Below are 23663 nucleotides of genomic sequence, written 5' to 3' on the forward strand. Positions count from 1 at the left end.
CACAACCAGATGAAATTCTTCCAACATATAAAAATCAAGTTTTGTATCTTATTGAGGGCGCACTTTATGGTTTGTATTATTTTCTCTCTGTATTTACAATTTTTGACCAACAACTGGGACCAGCATTGTTTTTTGGGCATGGATGATATGCATGGTTAATGTTTGTTTAGATACGGAATATCTTTATTAATAGATTATTAAAAGGTAACATTATACCTGGAGAAGACTACGGGGTCTATTTGACGTGGGATTTTATTTAACTGGAACCAGCAATTTCTATCTAGATCACCGTCCTCTCTCTACTACCACTTCCGCGGTGGTACACAACAGAGAACCACCCCAGCCCAGCACACTGACAAGACAAGGCCACCGGAGGTGGTTTCGATTTCCTTATCCGCCACACATCAAAGGACGGTTCGTACGGTCGTCTGCTGCTTTAACTACGAACCTCCTACAATAACAAGCATCTATTCTCGCTTTTTCAAAGAATTTGGTATGAAATCATAGCTCCATATTCATTATGAGGTAAGCTCGTTTTGTATTATATTTTTTTAGGCTAGATTCCATATGAAATTAAATTCATCCACACTTACTTCACAATACTCTGAGTCTGATCTAGTCCATGCATTGTTTTAAATTGGGTCACATTCCAGTCTGGTGGTGGTTTTGCTGTATCCTATATATTGGTATTTTGACATCCCCACCCCCCTCTCCCTACCCACATATTATATGTTGAATATTTTAAGATGTGCATACTAATAACTAGGCGGATTAGGCCAAGTTGAGCCGCCGACAAGTTGAGCCGCCGCCAGAAGAACGTTATTTTCTATGAAACGCCAAATGCTTACTTTCGCCGGTGCTCGTTTCTATTTAATAGAAGTTCTATTTATATTACTTATTAGATATAACGATGTATATTCCAAAGTTTATATATCACGGTTTTTAGTATATATTATTAAATATTATAATTAAAGAGAAATAATTATGAATATCTGACTTGTAGATTTAAAAATATAAGGCCTAAAACATGACCGAAAATGATCGTTTTTAGCCAAAAATGACGTAAACATGTTGCCCCCTCAGGCGGCGGCAGTTGTATGAACTAGGCCTACTCCATTTTTCGGTAAAATAATTGCATAAAATCACCGTCTTTTAGTAAAATATTTTGTGTATTAACATTGTAAAATTTAATAAAATATGATATTAAAAGATATAGTAAATAAAAAATAATAATTATTTAATCTCATTCGAAGAATATCAATACTCTATTAGTCCTGAAAAACAAGGTGATTTTACGTGGTAGACATACACGCGAGAAAGATTAAAAACAATTAAATTATTAAATATGACTACTTTCCTTTGCTGTGTATGGCGGTTCAAACCAACACAATCGTAGTATGTAATTATTATTTATTTTCATGACACAATAAACGTAAAGACCATGAACTTTTGTACTAGGACACCACTCTATCACTACGCGAAATGTCGTAAAAGACGCACTGGGCGTTTCATAGAAATTACCGGCGGCTCAACTTGTCGGCGGCCCAACCGGTCATATCCCAACTAGGCTAGGCCTATCTATGAATTGTCCCATCCTATATTGATATTAATTATTAACATGACATTATGTATTTGTTTTATAAAGTAAAGTTTTTAAATACCAAAGAACTTTGATTAAAAGGTTAACTTCACTCACTTCACTTTTGATGATGCATTCATTAGAATTGATTTATTAATTAGTTACTGTATTTAATTACAAGACAAGTGGAGTGCGAGTCTTTAGTTAAATGATTTAATTTTTCATTGGTTGTGTTTGTACACATGAATAAAAGGTACGGAACTATGTCAGGAAATCGTTGGCGTTTATTATTGTAGTTGACGTAGGTGAACCAGGAAGCTGTACATCGTCCTTAAACCAGTTACGTAGGGGTGTGTTGGTATAAACTCAAAACTTCTCTGAACAGCATGATAAACTATAGGGTAGGGGCATTGGAGCTGTTTTGAGCAAATAATCAGCAGATCTACTGTAGCTCTTTATAACTTTTCACCGTTTACAGAATGCCAGCAGTGGGAGTAGATCAATGCCAGTTGTTTGCGAGTTACTAATACTAGTCAAATAAAACTTACTAGCTCTAAAACCAGTCAGTATGGTAACACAGTACTACTTGTTTGTAGAACCATTTCATCTGTGGTATTGAGTTTTTTCTGAAACACTTACCACACATACCAGAACCAATTGAGCCTACCGTTTTGGGTTTTCTTTACAAAACTCCCCTCGCACCACGTACCCCTCCTTCCAATCCCCCTTGGTCTCATGTGAGCATACTGCAGAATCCACCTACCATGCAGTATTCACTGGTTTTCCGACTGAAAAAGTACCTCCCTGAATCCACCTGCCGTCATCGTGGATTGCCAAAATGAGCTTAATTGTACTCGCATACCTTAACAGCTGGGCCCATCCTAATGTCATACCTTCTCTGTTGATAGATTATCAACTATAATCAACCAGTTGTTACACAGTTCTAAGGTTATTACTCTATACTTGTTATTAAGTGATAAGAAATGATGTACTTTTAAAAATAAATAATCTGTATAATGCTAACCATAGCTAGAAAAAAGTAAAGTACAGTACATCGAATCTATGTCTAGCGATGGTCGCTGGTCATTTTTTAAATATTCTTTTGAGAATTAAGGGTAAGTGTGGGGTTATTCACCCATAGAGACGCCTCTGAATATAGTATACAGTATGTCTACTTTTATTTATTTTTTTTACGATAAAAATATTAGAAAAACATATTACTTATTTATTTCTAAAAATAAAGGATTTTATAAGAATGCATCCATGCATGCATTACAGTATAAAATCTACATTTCAAAATGTATTTTTTTCAAGGATATTTCCGACATATTTAAAGAATCTTTATCAAAAATGTGTTGGTGCATAGCTCAGCACAGTAATAATTCATACTACAGTAATATTTCCTAAATATGATCTTTGCATTATTTTTCAATTGAAAATTATTTGACACAGCCATCAATACCTGACATGACCTATTGACCCTGAGTTAAATTTCTAAATTGCTGTCTTTTTATATCCAAATAAAACCTGCCAGGATCACGAGATTTGCACCTTCGCAGTCGTGTTTAGCTACAGGCTAGGAACACTTTAACAATGTTGGGAATATTATATTGTAGGTCGTCTGAAAAAAATATTATTTGACTGGAAGGCTCGGAAAATAATCAATTCAAACTATGTTATTGTCATAGTATAGTCCACAACAAAAAACTTACAACAAAAATTCATTATTAATTCAAATATGGTAGTGATGTAGACAGAGTTTAAGGTAATCTTTAAATTACTATACTGTTTAGAGAAGGAGTGGATGTACTGTAGAGTACATCTGAAACATATTTTGGTCCATAATTAGAATTAATTTGGCTATGTCCTGCCTATAGTCGCAATGTTATAGAAATCCCTGCACTCTAATTACAGTATCTTGTTGCAGTGTATTCAAATACGGTAAGTGTAATACTACAATTGAAAGCGGTTTCTTATTGGAGGAAACATTCTATTAGATAACTGACGATCATTAGGACGAGAGAATAAACCAATAACACATACAACAATAGACTTATTTTGTGAAGGGAATATCCCTTCACAAAACCAAGGTCTAAGACAAAGATACGAATCACTGTTATTTGTCAAATGATCATTGATGTTAGGATGTTTAAATTGCTTAAAATCAATATATTCAATACTCAGACCGTTTAGTGTGAGCAATTTCTTCCCCAACATTAAACTGTGAAAATTAATTTATTTTCTCGAACCGTGTATTGATGATGTTTTTCTGTGTACAGTACATTACAGTATTTAATATTGATGACAATTTTAATGTACTGTAAAATGTATTTCCAGCTTTAAATGAAAAAGGGATTTTATTTTCGCACCAATTATTTATGAAATCTGCATCATCAACGTATGACTGTTGATTGTTGTCGATTTTCAGAATTCCAAAATAGAAGCATAAAAGGGACTAGGATTTCTGTATGCATTAAACATTAAGTACTGATTTAAATTAACAATTAATTATTTAAGTTGGAAAATACCTTTCAAAATAACTATTAAAAACTCAATTTGACTTGTTTTATATGATAATAATTGTAATAAAGTTGTATCTTTTTGTATCTGTCATGTGTTGTATAACAAAGAGCAGTTTTCATACAGGTAAATAATTGGTGAGAAAATAAAATCTCTCTTTTTTATACACTTTAAATTGCCTTTTGCAACATTAACTGTCAGTGTTACTCTACTGTACATCAGTATGCTGTTTTGGGGTTTAAAAATAAACATTATTATTTCACAGCTAAATAAACCTGGATCTTATCAATATCCTTATCTCTGCAGCACTGTCCACTCCCAATATCCTCTGATCTTTGTTCTACAGTAGTAACAATAGTTGTTGACCTTTGACATTGTTTACATTCATCTCCACACGTGGCGTCATAAATTATTATTTGCCTTCAAGTGCAAACACTACACATAGGTTACGTGCTGTACATTCATGTTCTATTGAAGATAAACTTAGTGGTAGAAAGTAACACTAATCAGAAAGTGAACCTTGATTTTAAAACCCCAGTGTAAACTGGTTTTAAATTATGTATTAATATCATATTGCAGCATAAATATAAAAAATAAAAGGCTCCTCAAGACTAATGTTGTGCCTTGTGGGAAGTCTGAGATAAATATTGAATAAAAAATAGTAAAAAACATCTATCGGTATTATTTTTATTAATCACTGTCTATTTTGCTCTGACATTCCAGAATGAATGCATTTGTAAACTGCTTTTGTAGTTAATTAGAGATTCCAATTTTAACTCAAATAACAAAACTATAGTTGACCTTGTAAAAAAAACATTGATGGTGCTGACAAAGAAACAATATAATCTGTAAGTATCAAAGACTCCCGTAGTTTGCCCTTTATGGAACAATTAAAGTTAAAATCAAATCTACGTTTCTGCGAAAATCTGAGATATAAGGTACATGTAACGGTTCTAGGTATCAAAGACTGTTACAGTATTTCTATAAAAGTTTTTGCATTGTACATGCCCCTATTTAGAATTAGTAGATAATGCAACTCAAAACAGTAAACTATAATACAATAGAAAATAAATCCTTATCTTCAAAATTCTATTATATTATTAATAAAATGCTGATAATTGTTCTATTTCCATGATTACATTTGTCTTTTATTTAGTGTTTTTATCACATAATGGTACAAAGTTTACTGTCTACACTGCTACATTAGTACAAACAAGTACATTTACCATTGTCCCATAGGGGGAAAAAAAACATTATTTTTACATTGTTTGTTATTATCAACAAATTCCTATGGACTATTGGAAAATCAACAAATTCCTAACATTGATGTTAGTTGAATGGACTATTGGAAAACAGTACTGCACAATGTAATACAATATTTGAGCATCTCTCCAGGTGTTTGTACTATTATGTTACATTATAGTATTTCATATCTGTTGGCTTCCAATTAAAGTACTATACTTAAAGGACCTATTACTATATTAAATCCTTTTTTTAGATAAAAATATTTAATATAAGTATTGGATGGGAGTTTTTGATTTTACTAAGTACGGTAGATATCTTTTCATCCATATTATTTTAAGAAACCCACTTTACAAAATATTAGGTTACACAGTAATGTACAGTATATTCCATTTAGACTATCAGCTCTATCTACACTATCAAACTTTATGTGACAAAAATATGATGTACCCAAATATGGAAGTGATATGAACATCTTTTTGTCACAAAGTTTGATAGTGTAGACAGAGCTTAAGGTTTGGATCCTGGGTAGAGCTTCAGGATTGGTTCTGAACTTGCATGTTAGCTCATTTTGAACAGCTTGTGGTGGTGGTCTAAAATTATGCTGGTAAAATACAACATGATTTCCCCCAAAGCACTTAGCTTTACTGTACATATATCAATTAGCAACCAAGGGCAGGCCCAAATAGTATAATATATGTACATTAAATTTGGTTTATTCTCCAAGCCAACTATCCCAAAATGAACCTACCATCTAAATGTTGAATTTTTTTAGTGGAAAATCTGGTTATTGACATCCACATTCTTTGGATTAAAAATTATCAAAAGCAAATTGTTCAACAAAATGTTGATATGGAAAACAGCTGCTTAAAAAAAGTTTTTCCTTTATATACTTTTGTTTAAAAGAAAATAAAGTTATTTGTTAGTTTTCCTGTTACATTTATAAAGTTTGCTTTTAAATGCTTTTGAACGACAGTATTGTATTGCAGATTTTCTCTGTATGCTTCAGTATTAACTTGTGTTTCTTTAGGTCAGCTGGTTCAAACTTAACAATACACCAGATTACCAGGTCCCCATACTTTATATTGTTCTTTGTATTTTCCTATTTGACTTTAAATCTTCTATTCAATGATTCTGTAAACATGATTTTTAAATATTATATGGAACATGTGTATTTCCTTGTTATTTTGTAGATAAAATATATTTTGATTTTATAATAATATTAACATTTTTATTGACTTAGGGCCTGTTTCTATAGAGCAGAGAATACGGTTTTGAATACCGTTCTTTTCAAGAACCGTTTTTTCTTGCCAGCAGAAATGGGTCCCCACAAAAAACCACAAAAAAGAACCGATCTTAAAAACGGTTTCAAAAACCCCAATTGATTGCGGTTTCGATCGCAAAGAACCGTTCTGAAACCAGTTTCCACGGAGCAATTTTTAGCTGCAACATAATCGCAGTCTCAATTTGACCCCAAAAACTGAACTCTGCAGTCTGCTGCACTGGGACGATTGCGGTCAACTCGCAGTCAAACCCGCGCGATAGGACCTAGGCCTAAGTCATTTTTATTTCTCTAGATAGTGAACTAAAAAATGTTGACCGATGCCATTACGAGGTTCGTAAAAAATATGTGAAGGGAAGAAGATGAGGGGACTTGTCGGGAGTCGGAAGAAAGACTCACGTAGGCCACATGTTTTTAAGAATATTGTAAAGCGTGTGAAAGCTAGACGAGTTCAACTTGACAATATCAGAGGGTGCTACGTACCTATACTTTAACCAAGGACCACAATAACGTTTCAGGTAATAATTCCCCCTTCTATGATGAAATGGATGCTATTTCTTGGGGATCGCGCTATGCGAAAAAAAGTAAACATGACCTCGATCCAATCACGCTTCCGCCTAACGAACTGCATTGTGGTGTATATAATGACGTCATTCATAACGAACGCACATGAACGAAACCGGTTTTATTGAAGTAAAAATTGAGCTGCAACGCGATCTTTATTTATAAACAACAGACGAAACCGGTTTCCAAAAAACCGTTCTTTTTTTTTATTTTTCAATAGAAACAGGCCCACAGAGAATTATAGTGCAATAGTTGGCATTACATCATAGATCTATTTGTAAAGAGCAGTGGTTTATTTTGAGTTGTTGGGTTATGATATTATACAGTATAACTATTTTCGATTTTTGAGCTGGTCATTTTCAAGAACCTATGTGTCCGTGTCTTTTTTTGTCTGTGACTGTATTTTTTTTTCCACGTTTTTTGTGTCCGCATCATCATTTCCTTTATACAGTATTGTGTTAAGCTCTGTCTACACTATCAAACGTTATTTGACAAAAAAATGTGATGTGCCCATACATGGACATGATGATGTCATATCACTACTATATTTGGGCATATCACTACCATATTTGGGCACATCACAGTTTGATAGTGTAGACAGAAGCTTTACGACTTCAATGATATGACATGTACCCATGTGTTGTTGTCATAGTCCTTCCATTCTTTTATGGAATCATTTTGACTTTTAATATCATTGTCCTTTATACCATGGAGAAATATTCTCCATGTTTATACTGTGTTACTTATTTTTGTAGGTTTAATGCTGATCGGATTATTTACAGTTTTATAGGTCCCTTCTTTGTCTATTTGTCATTGAAGAAAAAAAAAACTTAATTTGAATGCCACAAAATCAAGTTCACATTCCATCATACACAGTACTGTACTTTATTATACACACATTGTTTCATAGTCATATTTTGTAGCGTGCCATAGCTTGAATGCCTACATACAGCATCCTGATTTAGATTCCTAAAGGATTAATGAACGGAAGTAAAGGGTGTTACGCTTTATACTATCCATTGTTTTATAGTGAATTACAAACAGATATGTTTTAAGTCATTGCACCATTAATATTTATGTGAGATGTGCTATATATTCATATGATACATTTATTAGTTAGTAATTATTTAGTTAATTGCCAAATTCTGAAATAAGTGCCAAATTAAATGTTGATCCTTCACTTCAGCAATTTTACTTACTGTACAAATTATGGAATCAGTACTAACATACAGACAGACAAAAAATAAATGTCTTTTGAATTGAATTGAATTGAATAGTTAAAGGCTAAAGCTCATGTTTTTAAAGACCTGTGCCATATTGCTTGTTCTTAAAGCTACTGTAGACACTTTTCTCTCATTGCTTCGTCCTTTGGATAGAATGTAAAGCCTTCGGTTTGTCCTGATCATTGTCTATTACTGTGTCCTCTGAGAGAATAGTCTTGTACTAAAGATGTCACCTAAGAAGTAAATTTAATGTAAAATAGGTTCAGTACACTAGATCACAGTCACAATTGAACATACAGTTTGCTTTAGGAATCGAAGGCAAGCATGTCATTATAGCAGCTAAATAGATTTCCCAAAGAGCATTCACCAACCAGTTAATATTATGTCTCATTTCACACATAATTTAACAAATGCCCCTAGACAAAACATCGCATTCCCATTTTCTGTCATTGATTTGATTTTTCAATTCGGTAGAAAATGATGGCAGAAACTATTTCACAATGATTGTATTATGTAATGCAGTTAGTGACACACTGGCTGAATGTCTTGGTCTATAATCAAATAACTGTTAATGAAGTTAATGATTGTAACCTTATCTGCGCATCTGCCAAAGGGTTTTACTGTGATTGTAACTAGCTGATTTACTTGGTTAGTATTTTACTTCTATGGTGGTTATACAATAATGAAGGATATATACTGTAGCCAGGAAAATGTCGAAAATTGAAAACTTCCCTTGAGTGATTCCTTTAACAAAAATTAATTGGATTGGCCACTAGAGGGCAGTGTTGACAGTGGACTATACCATTTGTGAATAGTATGGTGTTCAATTTTAAATCTCTCGGAAAGTATTTAGGCCAAATTATAGTTTGTTTGAGTAGTTTTTTTTTATTATTAAAAAAATGTTTCTGGTAGTACAACAGTGCAATATCCCATAAGAAATGAACATGTGTATTCAAAAAAATGAATTTGTTTTTATACATAATAATTATATTGTCTTAAAAATTATTTTATTCTCAAATGAACTTTAATAGATATTATTTATTAGCAAATTTGATTTTTAAATCGAATTAAACTTTACAAATTGCAACAAATTATTCTGTACCGGTGTTTATTGAAGTCAGACAAAATGACTTACTGTTTTCATTGATGACTAATTAAAAACAATCATTAACATCACAATGTGTTTCACCTTGATAGAAAATCAGAAATGGAATTAGTGAAGACTATTTAAATCTTACTGGTAATTATTACTATTTTCTGCCATCTTGCTTGGATAAAACGACATTATAGAAGCCGATTAGCCTACTTACTTAAAATCAACTTTTCAACATGTTTTTTATTTAGAAAATTTAAAAAAATAGAATCCGTTTAGTTGCGTTTTTTTATTTTTGGCATAAACCCCAAGCCGTTCGTTGCAACGTGCCTCTATGATAAAACTCAGCCTGGTTAGTATTACTGTATCCTCTTTCTGGTACTATTTTTTAAATTTTTTTATTGGCACAGAATATTATTAAACAGGATAGTGTCTCCTTTCTGCGCTATTTTTAATTTTTCTGTAAAGTGTAAATTATCTAATTAATTTGTCGTCAGCATTTATTTATTTTTTAATCTTTAGTATAAGCAATTATATTAGCATCTGTTGTAAGCTGATAGAATTGTTTAGGTAATTAGGCAGGGAAGGGTTTTCAGTCAAGATTGACCCTTTTACCCTCGATACTGCGAGCCTTGGTCAATTTATACGGTCACTAAGGAAATGCCATATTAGTGTGTGACGATGATATCTCTGTAGAATACTTAATAAAATATTCAGTAGGTATTTTGTATATTAACAAGTAAGGAATAAATTATGCACTATGTCTATAAAAACATCTGTTTCAATCAAAGTGTTAAAACCGCAGCGTACATTTGGTAGTATCGGTGGAAGTATACACTGTTTAAGGAGCGTTGAGGACTTGAGATGTCACGTAAAACAAGAACCCTTTTATGAAACTATCAGGCCTAGCAATGATTATGAGATCCCAACTATTTCGTCTTACTACTACAAGAGCGGATCTCTTCAGGGGCTGGATAGAGTTGGTTATGAGTCTGTGAAAAAGTGGAAACCTCTGGAGTCTAGGATGTTACCAAGGTAGGGTACGACGACTATATTAGGTAAGGAGGGGTATACATATACCATGGACCAAATTCACCTTACATTGCAACTACCAATTTGCTTGTTAGATTTTGATTTGAAATTTTTAAATCTTTGCTAATCTTTAAATTTAAAAAAAAAATTTTTGTTTAGTCTAGCAGTCTTTGTCTAGTACATTGATCTGCCAATTCAATAGACGAGTACTAATGTCTGGCAAAATGCATTTCAAAATTTAACTAATAACACGTATATGTTTTAATAAGTTACTTATTTTTCAAGATTGGGACATGTACCGATCCTGCTGTATTGAGACTTGTTTCTTTTTTAAGTATGTAATTTGCAAGTTACTGTTGGATGGGTATGGAAAGAAAAATTGAGTTTGCAAGTTCAGCGAGGTAGCTTGCTTCACTAGTCTGTATTTGTTTCAAAGCCAATGTGGTATAATAATGTTCATAATAACGATTATTTAGTAATCAACTCGTACCACACATATTTATATTAATGGTTGCAGCAATTATGTATGTTTATCTGCAATTAATTATGAATCAGTTGCTTGTATATCCCATCATCTGCACCTAATCCATACCCTTGCAAATAATCTCCAAGTTAATCCGTCAAGATTGGATTTTTTAGGCGAGTCTGTCAAACTTTGACAACACCGTCCAAAGACCTGACTTTCGCTACGTAGAATTTGACGATTTCTACATTTGGATCAAATCGTTGTTGCAAATAGCAAAGGTAGTGATAATCATCTACTGTACGTTTAGGCTGAGCGTGGCCTCGTCTGGTGGCTATAACTGTTTATACAACTCTTCCCAGAATCCAAAAACAAAGCATGTGTGGTGTGATTAGAAAATGTTACATTGTTTGGAGTTTCCTCCATTCACTGGAACAAATATACTGTAGTCTCAGTGTTGAAGTAGTTTTAGTTTAGTTTCTGTTGAGGAATTGTTTATTTTCAACTAAAGAATATAGAGGAGTTTATTGGTGAAAACCAATGAGACAATGTGCTCTTTATAAATACTGTATTACTCAAATAATAAGATTGAAACCTTTTATTGTTAATAATAATAATTAAATCTAATCGCCTATTTCTTAGAATATGACACTGCCGTATAATAATGAAAAAATTCTGTTGAAGAAAATGAAAGTACTAATATATAATGGCAATAAATAACATCATTGTAATTACAACTCTAATGTTGTCATTTTTACTGAGAATAAAGTGTTTATATACTTGGTCTTGGTTTCATTTGACACTCTCATCCGCGAGTGCACAGTTCATAAATCAGTTGCGTTGTTTGATAAAATCTCCGGGTGTGAAATGATGACATATTATTGATATCAATCTAAACATTGATTCGAAATGAAGAAAGGTAAACGACCAATACCGCCACCACTGCCTTCTTCAAGGTTTGCGTAAATTTTTTAAACTTTTTTAGGTTCATTTTAGGAGCAATTTTTTTATAATTTGATCTGAGAAAAGGTGTGTTTTTCAGGAAAACAAAACTGGTTTCCTTGTACAGTAACTGCAGATGTATAGGCATTTTTTATTTTAAAAATTACACAATATTTTTTGCGGCACGTACAGCTCTGTGAACATTATAAAATGATACACCAAATTATTTTTTTTTTTGGTATTTATATTTGTACTCAAGCTTAACTAGAAATTAAGAAAGTTCGGATTAGGCCCTCCATGGACCCACGGCAGCCAGCAGTGTACCAGATAAGCACACCGGTAGGCGATCCCCTACTCTTTTCCTATTGTCAATACAGTATACTATAAAATATGTATTGGTTCAAATGTATCCCATTACTTTTAACTGATATTTCGGATCTGTTTTTGCTGGATTGCTGGTTCTGGTAACTTATTTACAGATCATTAATTCTTTAACCCAGCTTGCTAGTTTATGTTTACAAAGCCAACAACTTTGTCGGGACCTTAAAAACACATTTGATATTGAAAGGTGTTGTATTGTCTATGTCATGTACTGTAAAGATTATAGAAAAGGTTTTTGTTTGTGCTGTGACATGTATATTCCTATTTATGATACTGTATAAGGTTATTTGATTTACTTGGTTGATTGAATGGGTTTTTTATTCATTGCTTTTGTACTGAAAAGTATTTTGAGTTGTTACTGTATGTACTAAAGCTTTTCTATGAGGTTGTTTGTTGAATAAACTTTATGTTTTCAAATTTATAAATAGGGTCTGCCAAAAAGTAGTGGGGACAATTTGTTTCCTTCTTCACAATATAGAGACTAAAAACGTGCTGTTTCATGTCCGTAAAAATCAGTTGTGTCAATAGCTCTTCAATATAAGATGAAGATTTTTTAAAGTGCCATTTTCAACCTAGGTTGAAGGTGCTGATTTCTTTGTACTTTCGTATAATTTTGACCCACAGTAACCATGGTGGCACAGAAACCATGGAATACATCGAGGGGTTTGCTAGCATTTCATAGATTTAAAAATGTTGGGAACCACTGATTTGAAAGGAAGAAGAGATCGAGGAATGGGGAGTAGAGGAGGGATGTACACAAAATAATACACACAATAATACACACTGTAGGTTTGAGAATTACAATATATCATAATTAATATAGCTGTCAATACAGTATTTTATTAAATAATATGACCTTTGAACCAGGAAGTGTTTTGACATATCCTGCACAAGGTGTGGTGATACAAATATACAGTTACTTTGAGGAAACTATAAATTAATTTCTAGTATTATGTAATAACATTTGGCAATGTTTTGCAAGCAGGATACTGCTAGAAATACAGGGGAAATTTATAGATAATTTTCTGAGAAGGAAATAAATTTAATTTTTAACTTTTTAATAATAATTGCAATGTTTTCCAGAAGCATTACATTTTCTGGGGGTTGGGGGAAAAAACGTACAATAACATGTCCAGAAAACTAAGTTTCTAAAATGTGTTTTTTAGTTGTTACCACAAATCATTATCTGTTGTAATATGAAAGGTTTGAGAAATTTGGCATTGCACTTTATAAATTTGTTTCAGTGCCTTAAAAAAATAATCACAGTTACTGAACCCCTCCTTTATGATACCACTATTCAAGGGAGATCCTAACAAGTTGAAATATATATTTTAACCCAACAGCCAACCTCTTATTTGAGGACATCCCTAGTAAAAAGGAGAAACTTTTAATGTTGGGTCCTGAAGGTGTCCTCTTAATAGGATAGTCATATTTCCGGTAAGGCTAATTTTCCTTGTGTGCTTATGCTTATACTATTATAACTGAAGGTATAATTTCAATTAAGGTATAGTGTGTATAATAGTAATTCTTCATTTACAGTATGGTGTTCATATGGAGATCACAAGCACCTGTTCTTGATGACTTCATACAAATTTCATTACTAACTTTATGTAAATAATTAGCATAATTAAGCAGCATGACGAGATTAAGTAATTTAAGATATTACTTATAACTACAAACATATGTATTCTTATTATTAGTAGGTTAATTTTAGAAACATGGAACTCGGAAATTAGTGGTTTAAATGTTTCAGTATTAAGATATGGTATTTACTATTTTATTCAATGTTTGTGGTTAAAAAGAGAGCATGTTTTTGACAAAATAACGATTTATAAAGTTGATTCTAATCCGAGATTTATTTTTTATTTTCTAGTTTTTAATAATTTACAGTATAATTATTTAGTGATTTTTCATATTTTCTTCTAAAACAATTTGACCAAAATATTTTATAGTACTAATATTTAATAGTACTGGTAATTATTTAAATAAGAATGGTAAACCATTTCCTTTGTTTTTCTTTTGAAAAGACTAATTATATTTTTGCAGATGTTTTTATTAAATATTGTCTCACAATTAAAAGGCTTCTGTGTAGTTGGGTACGTATGTATAACTAGATAAGGTGAAGCGATTCATGGTCATATTTTAAGTTGGGTACATCGCGACGAATATTTCCAGCAGTCGGGTCTATTCATTAATATCATATCCTTTAATTTCCTGAAAATGTAGTCTTCCTTTCAGTGTATGCTCATCAAATATAGAAATATGTAATAATGATTAAATAAAATAGATTTTATGTACGGTATCAAAAGTGTCTTTTAAAAACTTTTCTTTTCAAAAGGAAATTATAGAAAATAGTAAATATAAAATATATTACTAATTGCTTCGTTAACTATGTAAATGAATGCATATGCTTTGTACAGGTATATGAAACATGAGTTGAGAAATGTTTAGAAAGCAAAAACATGAATTATTGTAATTACTTTCATTTTCTGTAACATTATAAATGTAATGTTATTTCACAATGTTTGCTTTCTTTCTAATTTTTTATAGATTATAGATATTATTATTTTGACAATTAAAAATGTTTAAAAATGTAATTATTAAAATTTGTAATTAATTTTTTTTTTTACAGTAATTTAATTATTTAAAATGTCCTTACTGTATCTGTAAAAATCTTCTGATAAAAAGTTTGATTCAGAAATTCCCACAGGAAGTGACTTCACTGATCGTGATTAGTCGTCTGTGACATCAACGAACAGAGAGCGTGTAATAGTCACAAAATCGTGTCATATTTTAACGGAACAACAAAACGTGGAACTATGGGAAATATTAGTGGCAGTAAAATAATTCAGGAAGATTGGTCATACAGTAGTCGAATCATAATCTTCGCTCCGGTTGTTGTCTACCAGAATTGAATCATGGCCGTCTCTACGACAAAGAGTCTTTACCAGTTGTACAATATTGACCGTGCACCGGATTTATTAAGTGGATACAAGTCATCGTTACGGAACCCCGCTTTCCCGCCTGCCTTCACATTGGAGCGAAGTCAAAGCTTGCCAAGCCTATGGTTGGTGTTTATTGTAGTCGATAGATAAAACTGGATAAAGGATTGATTTATTAAAACATTATTTTATCAACAGTAGGGAAGACATTAAAGAGATATTAATGTTGTTACAAATGTATTATATTTAAATGTATGTATTATAAAAATAGTATAATTTTTGTTGTAATTTTCCTATGATATCAACTTTACTAAATAGGGGATTGGTGCTAGTTGTATTTGCCCTTGTTCCTTTTGAATTCCTTTTGTCCCATGAATGTGATTATAGTGACATATTTCTCTATTTTTATTTCTTGGAAAGTGTGCCTTCAACATTAGTATCCCAAATGAAGGGTTCTACCTGTATTTATTAATTAATTAATTAATTACACAAACCTGAAGAAAATAATGTCTTTTATTAAATTTAAAAGAATTTGTAATTGGTAATGTAAGCAAGCATTTGTTAACATTAGAAAATTTGGGGGAAATTTACAGAGATGTATTGTTTATTTATTTGTTTATCTTCAGAGTTTATTAAGAATGAATTCTTAAGGTATTTGAAGATAATGGAGAACAAATAAATATTGTACAGTAGTTTGATGTATTTACCTGTAAAAAATATTACCAATTATAGACAATTTTAAGATCAAAAGAAACCATAAAATTGTTGACAACCCAAAAGGGAATTCCATGTTTGTTACTGTACATTCCTAAATCTCATCTCTATCTGATTTTGTTTATTATTTATTTCCTTTATTGCATCAAGTAAACAGTGATAAAGTTGACATAAATATTTAAAAAAATTATCAAAGAGTATAATAATGTATAACACAAACCAAACAAGTTACTAAAATATATCATAGTCCACAAATCAGTCTTTCAATGGCCATCATAGTACATACAGTAACACAAACCAAACAAGTTACTAAAATATATCATAGTCCACAAATTAGTCTTTCAATGGCCATCATAGTACATCCAGTAACACAAACCAAACAAGTTACTAAAATATATCATGTCCACAAATCAGTCTTTCAATGGCCATCATAGTACATCCAGTAACACAAACAAAACAAGTTACTAAAATATATCATGTCCACAAATCAGTCTTTCAATGGCCATCATAGTACATCCAGTAACACAAACCAAACAAGTTACTAAAATATATCATAGTCCACAAATCAGTCTTTTAATGGTCATCATAGTACATCCAGTAACACAAACCAAACAAGTTACTAAAATATATCATAGTCCACAAATCAGTCTTTTAATGGCCCTCGTAGTACATCCAGTAACACAAACCAAACAAGTTACTAAAATATATCATAGTCCACAAATTAGTCTTTCAATGGCCCTCATAGTACATCCAGTAACACAAACCAAACAAGTTACTAAAATATATCATGTCCACAAATCAGTCTTTCAATGGTCATTATAGTACATACAGTAACACAAACCAAACAAGTTACTAAAATATATCATAGTCCACAAATTAGTCTTTCAATGGTCATCATAGTACATACAGTAACACAAACCAAACAAGTTACTAAAATATATCATAGTCCACAAATCAGTTTTTCAATGGTCATCATAGTACATCCAGTAACACAAACCAAAAGGGCATCACAATTTGCTTATCATAACTCAGTTTGATGCACGATAAAGATTATACCATTGGTTAACTTACTTTATTTACACTTTATATGAATTTTGGCTAATTACCTTAATTATTGTGATAATTGGATACCATAGAAGGGGTGATTACTGTGGTTATTGACAGGTCTATACTTTTAATTGGGACAGGCAATCGATCAACTACGCTTTTCAGAGAATTATTGATTTTGCAAGTGAGCCCTCTATAGTTGATAAAAATAGTGTTTCAGTATAGTATGTTATGCAGTACATACGGTGATTATAACGATATGTTTTTTCACCACATTATTTTTATGCTTTTATTCTATCACTTTTTCGGGTTAATATATTATAACCCCAGCTTTGAAATTATATGTATTCCCCCTTTTAATTTATCCAAAAATATTGCATCCAATTTTCAGTAAACTTTAATTAATTAATAATTGATTACCGGTATTACTATTTTTATACCTGTTTATTAATTTTTTTTTTGTGTAAATACTTTCAATTGTTTTAATTATAATTTTATATATGATAATAATTTACGTTAAATTTTAAATTTAAAAAAAATCACGTTCATTAAATGAAACAAAACACTTAGGAATGCAAATGATAATTATGCTAAAAAAGCGTTCATGCATGAACAGAAACGGAAATCAACCAAGTTGAACCGAGCCGGCAAGTAACATTATTATGCTGGTTTCATTACACTGTAAAGAATATGTGATTTAGAGCAATAAAACTTATAATAATTGGCCTAGAAAAAAGTATAATCATACATAGGATTACTGTACAATTTTCTGTCTGGGTACTGTATAATTTATACAGTACTATTTTTCAATTGTTCGTCTCTCGGATCGGCTTGGATGATGCATACTGCTATGGATGATAACGTTTCCTTAAATATAATGTCAACTGATGATGGATGTGAATCGGTACCAGAACAATGTTTTTGTCAAGACATGTGAGTTTTTAGAATATAATGATAATTTGCTATGGTATTGATTTACCTTTAATTTTAGCTAATTGTGTTGTTTAATTAATTATCTATATAAATTGTATTTATTGATTCAATCCTGTTATGGGCGACTTTGGTCGCTGTTGGATGAAGATGAAATAAAATTAAAAAAATAAAAAATAATTGTATTTTTGATTTAATCAAAATGATGTTTTTATCTCACATTCGTTAATTGCCAATTAAAGAAAAACTGTAAAAATTTACAGAAATTTGGCTACTACCATTTTTTTATGTCCTTATATTTAGTAAGTTCTTGTGTGATCAGTTTTGTGCATTTACTGTACTTCATTAGAACCGAAACTAGGCGGACAAACCCCCATGTCCAGCGGACAAACCCCCATGTCCAGCGGACAAACTCCCATGTCCAGCAAACGTCTCTTAAAATAATTTTGATAACCAAAAGCATTGTAGACTGTCAATCCCGAACACCTTTGGGCTAACCAAATACGGTCTGTTTTTCTGGAAAGTCTGGTATTTGGAATGTGTTTTTAATGCTAAAAATGAATTTGGGACTGTTTGGGCTTCTAGAAAAGTCTGGTATTGGAAGTATTTCCTATTTTCAGAGAGTCCTGTATTGAGAGAGGAGAGGATTGATTGTACCACATTTTTTTAACCAGTAATTTGACTTTGGAAACCTAATGAATATGCCTTGGATAAATTAGTTTTTCATGGCATTTACAAGATCGTATTAAACTAAAAAGCGTGACTCATTTGCTCAGCATTTGTCATTGATTAGTAATATTAACACATTAGATGTTAATTAGTTCACTAGGGAACTATTCCAGTCTGCTACTTCTGCTGCTCTAGGCTTGTATTATTTATTCATAGATTCATAGTCTTTTCTTTTGTTTGTCTTTACTGCCTTTGTACTACTGTAACAGTATGTTTGAAAAGTACTGCTTAATATAAAGAAATGAGAATTATTTTGTTTGGATATTTCTTCATACTATAAAGTCTGCACTATAAATCTTTATGTGACCAAATGTGATGTGCCCAAATATAGACATGATGATGTCATATCAAGGGAAGAGAATTACAGTAGGGGTAGCTGGTTAGGCCACCTCTAAATTTGTTTATTTATACAAACAAACAATGGAACACTATGATAAGTTCAACACAATTCATTTTACAATTGTTATGCTCTGTTCCTGGATATACCACTAGCAACACCTTGTCCAAAAGTAAATTCATTTTTTTGTAAAAATTTTTTGGTAAAAATTGTTTTATAAAATAATATACTGTATCACTGTACAATAAGAAAACATAAATATTTAAAATGAAATGAAAAAATACTGTACTATTGTGTAGTATAAATTTGATTTCATCTCGTTACTATTATTATTTCTCCATCATGATATATGAAGTTGTGAGACGCTTTTGTAAATTTTATAATATTGTACATGCTATGATATTATAAATGTTACATATGTCATGATATATTTTGATTAATTAAGAAGTCTACCAGTCATCCATAGAATTTTTCAGCTGTTAGCGATGACATCATACCTAAAAATTGATATTTGATATGCTCCATATGACATTCCCTTCAATTAATTAAATGAGCCAATGTGTATAAGATATCACCTATTAGTTACATTTAAGATTTGACAGATTTGACAATAAGAAAATTGTAATTTAAAAATAATGTTAAAAAATGTATCAAAATTATAATAAAACCAAGTTAACCTTCAAATTCGTATCTACCCTCTTCTACATTTAGTGCTCACTTTTTAGTGGCCCGGAGAAGCGCAAGCTCATTGGTAAATGAAAACCTCTTTACATTATTATTTAAAGGACCACAAAATAACAGAATAGTGGTCTTTATTTAGAAGCACACTGGGGTTTTGGCATGTTTTAAGAATAAAGTCTAACATTCTTCGAATTTGATAAAACTCCTTGTTACCATCTGCGATAATCACTTCTGACATATCCCGATACTATTGATTCACATGTATTTAATAAAATTATTTTCTATCGATACTCATAATCACCCCCGACATCCCCCTGACAATGTTAGTATCACTGTTGTCTTCAATTTCTGAATTATACAAATCAACAGCTGAAGATGACGTTTCGGGACATAGAGGGAGTGGGAACAGCTGATAGAAAAACAGGTGACGTCACTTATCTTGAGGCGAAGTGTGTGCCAGTAATTATTAAATTACGAGACAGGATCTATGATGACATAAGAACTAATATGGCAACGATGTTGTGACCCCTAGATTGGTTGAACCGCAGGTAAATATTTCAACTTGTGCTGTGCAGTCGATGCTGAATCGTTTGTTAGTACATTTACAAGATGTCTTTTCTACAAGTTAAGCTGCAATCTCCGGAAAATAAAGATCGAAATGTTCTGAAAAGGTACTCTTCTACAGATATGGACGACGTTGAAATTATACCGGATGCGACGGACGACAACATCGGTAGTAATACCGATAATCAAGATAGTTATTGTTCAGAATTACCGACAGTTGCACATGGAAATTATGCTTTTGGTGCACAACAATCAGTTGAAACGAATTGGAAAAACGTTGACTGTGATACTGAAGATCCATTTAATGATAGCCAAGCTGTACATCAACAGTCGCAATTATACAATGCAAACCCGGAATTTTACTCCCATACGGAACCAATAAATAATCCATGTAGCAACGTTTACACTTCTCAAGATGATATATACCAAGATATTAATGCTGCGCCACAATATGCAAATTATTCACCTGATATTCATAATAATTATCATCACTATAGTAGACAAAATCCTGCTGGAGAAGTTGCCAGGGTAACAAATGTCACACACCAGGAAGTAATAGGTGAGCCATGGAAACAAAGTCCGGATCATATTGAGGAAACATCGGGAAAAAGACTGTCAGATGGACAAGTAATTAATGTGTGGTTAGATCAGGAAGTTAATAAAAGAGGTGGTGATATTATTAATGCAGTTGATCTATCAGCTTCGTCAAACCAGTTTTACCCACCAGCAGATGTAACAGATCCACAAAGTATACCAATTATGAGTGAATTAGATGCAGAGAGTATGCAGCAGCCTGACATGGATTTGGATGATACTAGGCTAGAAAATGAAGAAAATGAGGGGGAGGGTGACACAGCAGGCTCGTATAATCCAAGGTAGTGTATTTCTACAGTGTCATGTACAGATACTGGCCTACATAGTTGTGTGATTACTCTAGGGAAATATTGTATTCAAGGTGAAATATGAATTTGATTGTGACCTAGCAGATTATAAAGCATATTGCAGATATTAATATTAATTTAAGTAAACTTTATTGTGTAGATTCACTACGAGGCCAGTCTTTTCCAGTTGTTTTAATTTATTTATATCATTTGTTTTACATACTATACTGTCATTGATTTACCCATATATGATATTGATGTTTTTGTGATTTTTTTAGTTTTTTGATGATTTTTTTATTGTTATGTGATAAGAAAGGACATTTTTAAATATTGTTTATATTTTTTTTAATACTAAAATGAGGATTTAAACAAACACAGAGTTCTCTTGATGCCAAATATCAGAATTTAATAAAATATTACATTATATTCAATAACACTGGTGTTGACTTGCTATAGATTCATTATGATTATATATTAATATATTAGTGATTGTAAAGTAAATTTTAATAATTTCATTGCCATTATGTGCCTACTAAATGATCATATGAATTATTTATATCTACATGAGCACTTTGTCTTATAAATGGTAAAGCAAATGTACTGTACTGGTTTATTTCCAATATACAGGTAATGACCATGAATAAACATACATACAGTTTACAATACATATTAAAAAGAAAAAAATGCTCATATACTGGACAAATTACCATGGTAATCAAATGAGCCAGCTCCATCATTGGCATTTAAACCAGGGATATCAACGCATCTTCCTTACTGTACTTATCAAAATCATGGTACACCATTATATATTTTAGTAGGCCCACAACATGGTGAAGTTTTTCACGCCTAAACAAGCTGGGTTTTTTTTTTATTGTTCTTGCAAATCCCTAGAAGCCCCTTCCTTAATTTAATTACAGAAAACCGGACAGCCCACGGTTTTCTGAAAACTGCTGATAGATATTAATTCATTGTGGTTTGATGTTTTAATTGCCACTTGGTGATCGAAAATGCACATTAATGTTTTATAGAAGAAATAAAAATCCTGCTTGGACCTGCTGATGGACTACCTTTTGCTTAAGAAACTACCATCCGCTTTGACGGATGTAGTCCAAATACTCACTTTTTAGGGACATTATTATTTTAATTTATGTTGAAATAATAATTTCATAATTTCCTTTGAGTTTCCTCAAAGATTGATCTGAATAATAAGAATGGAAACTGTATAGTAATATATTACTTTTGTTCCCATTTGTTTTCGAAACCACTCCTTTTGATAAATAAACTGAAGTAATAATAATGATATGTATTTCTTTGTTAGAAGGGTTTCTTTATGAATATTGATATTAGCATGACAAAGGTTTTTTTTTTCTGAAGATTGATGGCAAGCTTCTGTGTAAAGATTTATGCGTACTTCTGCATACTGTCAAATCATTTTTTTAAATATTAATATTTTTAGCATTAAATGAACAATTGTTATTGAAGCTACTGGATTAAAAATCTTTAGCTTTTATTTTGTCTAGTACATTTAAACAATAGTTTATAAATCTTCTGACTTAAATGGTAAAGACAGTTTGTTTTTTAGTTAATTAACAACACAGGGGTACAGGACTAGAGAGTTCGTTGATAACTTGCGTCAGTTGGAACTTGTGATTTGGATCACCTTAAACCAGAATTCTATTTTCATGCACATATGTGAACATAACATTTTAAAATTTTAAATTTCAGCATGTCATGACTTGAACCTAAAGCTTGGTTCTCACCAGCGACACAAACTAACACAATCTACGCAACTTCAGATAAATGCCATTCCAATAATTGTGTTTAACTCTGTCTGTGTGAAATCAAACCTGTGGTGTTTGCAGCACTGTTGCTTGCATCGTTACTTCCCACTTGTGATTATGCAATACAGCAATTTACATCAATACTTTGTTGCTTTGCGTCGCTAGTGAGAACCACGCTTTATCCTGTTAACCACAAAGCTACAACTCCACTATAATCATACTTTTTATTATCTTACAGTGCAGAGAAATCAATATGTCAGTGCCATGCATCGGTGATGGTGTACGATGATGGCAAAAAGAAATGGCAGCCCTCCGGAGGAGTTCAAGGGATGGCCAGAGTACTAATCTACCACCACCAGACAAATCATTCATTCAGGGTGGTTGGAAGATTGATGTCGGATTCTTCAGTAAGTACCTATCATCTTCTATATAATAAAGATATGCAAATTCAGGAATCATGTCAGAATTATTCTACTTCAGTTACTGTAACTACATTTTGAACCAACTTATGACATTTTTTAGAAAACTAAACTAAAATCATGCATTACTGCAGTAGAATAATTTATACATGGTCCAAATAATTATAAATAATCCATACATCGCATAATAAACGGAAATATCGCTACTATATTTGGGCAAATCACATTTATTTTCAAACTGATAAAGTGTAGAGTTTAAGAAAAAAAAATTGTTTATTTGTTGTTCCTACTCAACATCATGTGTTATAATATTCAAG

At 31.8% G+C, this 23663-nt stretch overlaps 1 protein-coding gene across 5 annotated transcripts in view; it reads left to right on the forward strand.

Annotated features, from left to right (window-relative positions):
* The first annotated feature begins 113 nt into the window (after positions 1–113).
* LOC140061165 (uncharacterized) overlaps positions 114–23663 on the forward strand; it is a 40767-nt gene continuing 17217 nt past the window's right edge. Inside the window, exons 1-2 of one of the 5 annotated variants that reach the window (XM_072107644.1) lie at positions 114–525; positions 23166–23334. In XM_072107644.1, the coding sequence (XP_071963745.1) occupies positions 521–525; positions 23166–23334 (174 nt within the window). In that variant the 5' untranslated portion in view covers positions 114–520. Of the gene's footprint in view, positions 526–11840; positions 11955–17805; positions 17958–19744; positions 21141–23165; positions 23335–23663 lie in introns of those variants that run through there. The other 4 variants (XM_072107643.1, XM_072107642.1, XM_072107640.1 and 1 more) reach the window with 4 other exon arrangements.

Source organism: Antedon mediterranea, chromosome 10 (genome assembly GCF_964355755.1).
Source record: "Antedon mediterranea chromosome 10, ecAntMedi1.1, whole genome shotgun sequence".
Lineage (NCBI taxonomy): Eukaryota > Metazoa > Echinodermata > Crinoidea > Comatulida > Antedonidae > Antedon > Antedon mediterranea.